Source organism: Micromys minutus, assembly GCF_963924665.1.
Source record: "Micromys minutus genome assembly, chromosome: 12".
NCBI classification, from domain to species: Eukaryota; Metazoa; Chordata; class Mammalia; order Rodentia; family Muridae; genus Micromys; species Micromys minutus.
Window position 1 is genome coordinate 12,247,395 of NC_137981.1, and position 7,773 is coordinate 12,255,167.

The following is a 7,773-nucleotide window of genomic DNA, read 5'->3' on the forward strand; positions in this document are numbered from 1 at the left end:
ACGTTTAGCTCAAAAACTGGCACTATTAAGAGGTGGTCTTGTTGAAATCCGTGTGGCCTTGTTAGAGGGACTGTGTCACTGCTAGGATGGGTTTTGACACAGTACTATTAGCTACCTGTGAATAGCCTGCTCCTCACTCCCTTTGGATAGAAATGCAGAACATTCAGCTAGTGCAAACCATGAGAATAGATGATGCCAGAGTCCCTACCTTGATTGTAATAGACCAAAACTCTGGACAGATAAGCCAGCCCCAATTAATTGTTGTCATTTATAAGACTTATTGACCATGGGGTCTCTACACAGCAATGGAAACCCTAACCTAGACAAGAGCTTTAGTGCATTTCGTCAGACTAGAGAGCAGGGCAATTAAAGCAGTGATGTTCGTGGCTGGAGGAGGAGCTGCAAGGTCTACAACTTTATCCCCAGGAAGCACAGGACTGTGGCCAACTGGACATAGCTTGAGCATGTCAGCAGTGACAAACTTCCTCCAGTATCACAACATGTTTTCCCATTTAAAATAACCTCGTAGGAAAGCAACTTCCTCGAGTCCACTGACTCAAGAACATGAGAGTCTGCGGTCTATTCCTCTTCCAACCATCATATTCTAATCCATGCCCAAGAGGGTAGTAGACACATGTTATGCAGAAATGCACACAGTCCAACCTCAAATGTCCTCCTGCTCTAGAACAGTCTTTATTTTAATTAACAGTACATGGTCCATATAAGACACTGCATTTTCATTACAATGAAATTATTTCTGTTGAATAAAAATCAAAAAGCAAAATGTACTAGCAGAATATAATCCACCATTTCATGACACAGAATTTCCAAAACTATTCCAGTAGGAGGGAGAGAGCATAGAGGAGAAATACCGAACCACAGCAACAACCGAATCCATTGGGGCCAACACCAAAGTCTGCATCTCCAGGTCTGCTGAAAAAAGAAAAGGAAAAAAAAAAACTGCTCAGATGTCAACCTCCTACAGGCTGCAGCACACTTCTCTCTGGGACTGGTTCAGCCCCCTGTTGTAAGCTTTCCTTGGCAGTGAACCCAAGGCTCTGCAATCTCTAACATCCTGGTGTCTGCAACACAACTCAAGCTCTGTCTTCATAGCTTCACCCAGCATCTTTTCTCTAAGTTCATGCAGCTGACCACAGATAGTGCCTTTAGGTGCAGAGGGGGATTCTACAGCCCCTTCTTCCTTTCCTGACTCTAAATACAGATCCCAACCTCTGAGGCTGTCATGTTCTGCTGCCTTTTGGTACTAGAACCACGGTGCTCTTTTTCAATTTTTCAACAGCTTTCTTATTACCATGGTTCCTTCACAGCCTAAGCTTTACACTCCAGGAATTTCACCTGGCTGGTTTGGACTGAGAGCTTGGCTTGCCTCTGTCTCCTGAGTGAAAGGATTTGTGTAATCAGGGTTCTCTAGACTGACAGAACCTTTGAAATGCTGTATATAGTACAGGAACTAACGGGAATGACTTACAGCTGCTGTCAAATCAAGTCAACTGTGGGAAACTGTGATTGCCATGATCCTAGATGGCCTGGCAAGTAAATTCAGCAAGTAAAGAAGAAGGAATCCTTACTTCCTTTTCAAATTGTTTTTTTTTTAAAGATTTATTTATTTTATGTATGAGTACACTGTCACTCTTAAGACACACCAGAAGAAGGCGTCAGATCCCATTACAGATGGGTGTGAGCCACCATGTGGTTGCTGGGAATTGAACTCTGGACCTCTGGAAGAGCAGTCAGTGCTCTTAACCACTGATCCATCTCTCCAGCCCTCAAATTGTTTTATATTGTCATCCACTAGAATTTATGGCCCAGATTAAAGCTGTATGCTGCCACATTTGGAAACAAACTTGTTGCTCTTTGAACTGACTCTGTCCCAGACTGACTTCCTTGTAGGCAGCGAACTAATTGCCTCTCTGCCCTGGGATTACAGGTGTACACTTTACATGATCTTAAGAATCCTGAAGCCAGGAGCAACGTGAAGAAGCAGCGAGGACTACCCCCGGACGGACCAAGCCCGCGCGCCGCTGTATACTCGTGTTCAGCGCCAAAGTCCCCTGCCGCCGCCATGCCCAAAAGAAAGGCTGAAGGGGATGCTAAAGGAGACAAAGCCAAGGTGCAGGACGAGCCACAGAGAAGATCTGCAAGGTTGTCTGCTAAACCTGCTCCTCCAAAGCCTGAGCCCAAACCTAAAAAGGCCCCAGCAAAGAAGGGAGAGAAGGTACCCAAGGGGAAGAAGGGGAAAGCCGATGCCGGGAAGGATGTGAATAATCCTGCAGAAAATGGAGATGCCAAAACAGACCAGGCACAAAAAGCTGAATGTGCTGGAGATGCCAAGTGACGTGTGTGCATTTTTGATAACTGTGTACTTCTGGTGACTGTACAGTTTGAAATACTATTTTTTATCAAGTTTTATAAAAAATGCAGAATTTTGTTTTACTTTTTTTTTTAACTATATTGTTAGCACACAGAAAACTTCATTGTGGGAGGGGGGAGGATCATGTGTCACTAACATTTTAAAATATCACCCAAGCTGGATTGAGAACAGAAAACCTCTTTCCTTGATAATTTTGAGAGGCTCCTGATCCTGCATAGGTGGATACCAAGGTACAAAATGCCTTGTGGTCTGGGAAAACTCTAAATTCATTTTTATAACCTTTCCCCTGTGTACCATGAACATAGACATAATTCTCTTAAAACCAGAGACCTATTGAAACCTGACCCCCAACATTGGTTTTCTAGTCTATTGGACAATGTGGATTTTGCAGTGACTTCAAGTGTTCTCAGAAGAGCAATGGTTCCTTTTATAAAAGATTGTGGATCTTCAGATTGATAATTCTGCCATGTTCATTTCCCGAAAGTCAGGGTCGGCTTGTGAAAAGTTGTTAAACAACATCCTTAATGTGAAATGTCAGCCCTCACTCTGAGCTACTTTCCCCTTTTCGAGGCATTGAATGAAGATTTCATTGGGTTTTACAGTGGCTTTCTGATTTTGGTAGTCTATACAAGAAGGGAATTTGGAAGTTCTTGTATATTGTTGAGTGTCTGCTCATGTCCTGCCTGAATACCATGATTGTTTATGAAAAGTATCTTTAATAAAGCTGGTTACAGTTAAAAAAAAAAAAAAAAAAGAATCCCGAAGCCTGTATACCTCAACATGGGGATGAAAGCCTGTATCTCTCGGTGTCAAAATCTGGATCAGGTGTGTTCTCCATATCTGCAATGTCTTCCTGCCAATACAGTCCAATTCACAACTGTCACGTTTACCACAGGATTGAAGGACAGAACTACCACAATTGAAACTAAACTTCTTGATAGTTCCTTGTCACAGGATGGAAATGTAGCTTGTGTGGTCCACCTGAGTTTCATCATGCAATTTATTCCACTTATTACTCTATGTTTTTATACATAGGACTTACCTGCTGCTTGTCCCTACTTGGTGTCCCCTTTTCCCTCAGTCTGGTCCTTTGTGTTTTTCCTCACTCAGCTAGCTTTTTTTTTAATCAAAATTAAAATTCACAAGAATATACTTTAGCACCCGCATACAGTTTAGTGTAGAGTTTTTTTATGATTTCCTGTACTAATGCAATGAGTGCAAACTTTAGTCTAGGGCAATTCTTCCAACATGGTCATAAACAAACATATTCTTTGTCAAACAATTAAAGTATGATCTCTACAGGATGTATTAGTATACTATTCCTCTGAAGACTGTATGGCCATGCTCCCACAGTTCAAATAATTCTCAGTTTTACTGTGCACCATGCTCTACTGAAATGGCCCATTAAGCAATGTTACACTATGCTAATCTCTTCTATTTCAATGTCCCAAAGCCCTAGGGTCTCTTAATGTAAACTTGGCCAGTCCTTTCACAGCAATACTCAGTGCAAGACACAAATTTCTATCTAAAGTGGGGTTTCTACTTCTGTGAGGAGACACTAGGACTAAGACACATTAGTTTAGGGAAATGTTTATTAGTACCAGCTTATTCCATTATCAAGGTGAAAATCAGGATGCCATACAGACAGACATAATTCTGATCAAGAAGCAAAGTGTTCTATATCTTGATACCCAGAAAGCAGAAAGGAACTTTGTGCAATATGTAACAATTATGAGAAAAAAAGGAGCTCAAACCCAACCTGCCCCCCAGTGACACCCTTCTACACAATGGCCACACATTCCCCCAACAAGGCCACAGCTCCAAATACTGCCATTCCCTCTGAGCCAAGCATGCACATAGGAGTCTGTTTGAGGCTTCCCCCATTCAATCCACCACAGTCACTGTACAAGATTGACATTCATGTAGTCCTGCAGTTTCTCTAATGAAAGTAAATCAGTACCAATGCCTTCCTTCTTATCTGCAGGAAGAGTGGTTTCTAACCTTCCTAATTCTGGAACCTTTTAATACAGGTCCTCAGGTTTCTGTAACCCAACCATAATACTATTTTCCTTGATATAATAGTTTTATTCCTAATTTTTAAAATTCCTAATGCAGACATCTGATTATTCGATGGCCTTTGGCAACTCCTTATGGAAGCTTCATTAAATTCAAACAAATCCCAGCCAAAAATGACAATCACTGCTCTAACCACAATTGGGATGAACTTCTCAGTGAGCAAGATACCAAACAGGAAATCTACCTTCTTTTGTGGCCTTCATATAGACTAAAAGCAGGAGATGAGTCCGAGACTAGAGTTTGGTTTTTCCACCTCTACAGTAGGGAAAAGGTATATTTTCCAACCTGAGAGTATTATACGAAAGCAGGAATTTCCTGCATCGAGTAATTAAGCCAAAGTCCTCAAAAGGGTACCTGGACATTTGAGACATTAGATATTGGTAGATATGGTCAAGTTGGAGGCAGTCACAATGTCAACCTGACTGACAATTACATCACCTCAGGTCATGATGGATATCCAGAATAAACAATAACAGGATCCTAATTAAACCTAAAGTGATGTAACTGTTCTAGATGGAGTGGCTAATTCGGGGTGTGTGTGTGTGTGTGTGTGTGTAACCAGACAAGAAATGTGTTCTAACATGATACAACAATCCCTCTTCCACCTGTAAATGGGTTGAAAATATTGAATGGTGGCACTGTCCCTTGACATTCTTTTAGTATCTGACACTTAAATATTTATATGAGTTTTCATGGCTCTCTGCTTCTCCCTGTTGCAGAGACAGTCACATCTTCTTATGGAGTGCCAGCCTCCTCCCCCAGACAAAATGGTGAATGGATTTGGCTTGTTTGGGCTCATGATTACCAGGGCTGTCTGCTTCTCTACATCTGGCAAAGTGCAGATTGTTGCCATCAACGACCCCTTCATTGACCTCAAATACATGGTCTACATGTTAGAGTATTACATGGCAAATTCAATGGCACAGTCAAGGCTGAGAATAAGAATTTTGTCATATACCACAAGCCCATCACCTTCATCCAAGGGAAAGATCCCACTAACTTCAAATGGCATTATGCTAGTGCTGAGGATGGGTGGAATCTATTGGTGTCTTCACTGTCATGGAGAAGGCTAGTGCTCCCTAGAAGAATGAGGCCCAAAAGTTCATCATTTCCTCCCTTGGTGATGCCGCCATATCTATGATGGGTATGAACCAGTGGAAATATGACAACTCTTTCAAGGCTGTCAGCAATACATTCTGTACCAACTGTGTAGCTCACCTGGCCAATGTCATCCACTACAACTTTGGCATCATGGAAGAACTTATGACATGGTCCATGTCATCACTGCCACAAAGACTGTAGATGACCCCTCTAGAAAGCTGTGGTTTGATAGCCATAGGACCATCCAGAACATCATCCCTAGATCCACTGGTACTGATAAGGCTGTGGGCACGGTCATCCCAGAGCTTATCTGGAAGCTCACTGGCATGACCTTCTGTGTTCCTACCCCCAAAGTTTCCATTAAGGATCTGACATGCAGCCCTGAGAAACCTGCCAAGAATGATGACCTCAAAAAGGTGGTGAAGCAGGCATTCAAGGTACCACTAAAGGGCATCCTGGACTACCCTCAGAACTAGGTTGAATCCTGTGACTTCCATTTCCATAGTAAGTCTCACTCTTCCACCTTTGATACTGGGGCTGGCATTGCTCTCAATCATAACTTGGCAAAGCTCATTTGTTGATATGACAAAGAATACAGCTACAGCAGCTGGGTGGAGAAACTCATTGCCTATATTGCCTCAAAAGTGTAAGAATCCATGAACCACCCACCATAGCAAGGACACTACGAACAAGAGAGAGGCACTTGGTTGTTGATGAATCTCAATCTCATCTCTGCCTCCAACACTGAGCATCTCCCTGATTGTTTCCATCCCAGACTCAAAGAATAACAGGAGGGGCCTAAGGAGTGCTCCCTACTCTCTTGAATACCACCAATACAGTTACTTCTGATGCAGCCAAAATATAAACTTTTTTCTCTATTCTCTCAATTGATATTACATCCTTCACCCATACAAGACTCAATTTTATACACATTTTCCTGGTATTCTGTAGAATTTGAGCCTAAGAAACACTGACTATAAATTCGCTAGCAAGACTTCAAAAGAATAAAAGATCTGCTGAGTTGGTGTGGGGAAGTAGAGGTTCTTCTTGTGGAGTAGGAGCCTCAGTGTCAGGAGTCAGATGAACATAGAGGGTGCACAGGAGGTGCCATTGCCCCAAAAACAACCCCTGTTATTAAGTACCACATCTCCTGCCCTCTACACTTGTCACCTCCACTGAAGTAACAAGAATAAAACCTGAGAAGAGAGTTACACCATGGATATTTATTTAATTTCATGTTTTCCTCTTTAAAGACAGAGAAATTGAGTGACCATGTCTTAGTTAAGGTTTTATTGCTGTGAACAGACAAAATGACCAAGGTAGGTCTTATAAATAACAATGTTTAATTGGGGCTGGCTTACAGGTTCAGAGGTTCAGTCCATTATCATCAAGACAAGAGCATGGCAGCATCCAGGCAGACATGGTGCAGGAGGAGCTGAGAGTTCTACATCTTCATCCAAGGAAGCCAGAAACAGACTAAGCATCTTCAGGAAGCTAGAAAGAGTGTCTCCAAGCCCACTCCCAGAGTGACCCACTTCCTCCACCAAGGCCACACCTTCTACTAGTACCACTTCCTGGGCCAAGCATATGCAAACCATCACATTCCACTTCCTGGTCCCCATAGGCTTGTTCAAACACATAATTCTATGGGGGCCATACCTAAACATAGCATAATAAAAAGTACATTTAGTCCAACCTCTAAAGTCCCCATAGTCTGTAGCAGTACCAACAATGTTAAAAGTCCAAAGTTCAAAGTCTCTTCTGAGATCCATCCAATCACTTAACTGTAATCCTTGAATTAAGTCAGGCAACCAGCTGGGCAAACTCCAAATTCTGCCATCTCCATGCCTGATGTCAACGCAGTCTTCAGATTTTCAACTCCTTTTTCATCTTTGTTGATGGCAACAAACTTTTTTCTCCTGGGCTGGTTCCACTCCCTGTTAGCAGCTTTCCTTGGTACATATCCCGCCGCTCTGGCATCTTTAACATCTTTGAGTCTCCAAGGCAATTTCAATATTACAGTTTCTGGTTTCAATGTCTGCGATCCGCACATGATCTTTTGGGCTCCTCCAAGGGCTGGCTGCACTTCTCCAGCTCTGCCCTCTGTAGCACTTCAAGCTCAGGTTGATCCACTATACCTTTGCTCTTGTTCTTGGTGATCATCCTATGGTACTGGCATCTCAAATATACTGGGGTCTTCCACT

At 42.5% G+C, this 7,773-nt stretch overlaps 2 protein-coding genes across 2 annotated transcripts; both read left to right on the plus strand.

The window, feature by feature from the left end:
- The first annotated feature begins 1,992 nt into the window (after positions 1-1,992).
- On the plus strand, positions 1,993-2,776 carry LOC308428190 (non-histone chromosomal protein HMG-17-like). The gene has a single exon (XM_080926579.1). It carries the CDS (start codon positions 2,084-2,086, stop codon positions 2,354-2,356), a length of 273 nt encoding a protein of 90 aa, XP_080782705.1. The 5' UTR covers positions 1,993-2,083; the 3' UTR covers positions 2,357-2,776.
- A 2,960-nt stretch (positions 2,777-5,736) lies between these two features.
- On the plus strand, positions 5,737-6,045 carry LOC308428029 (glyceraldehyde-3-phosphate dehydrogenase-like; the record flags this gene model as incomplete). Its single annotated transcript, XM_080926317.1, has 1 exon — positions 5,737-6,045. The coding sequence occupies one exon, from the start codon at positions 5,737-5,739 to the stop codon at positions 6,043-6,045; it is 309 nt and encodes a 102-aa protein (XP_080782443.1).
- Positions 6,046-7,773: the final 1,728 nt, after the last annotated feature.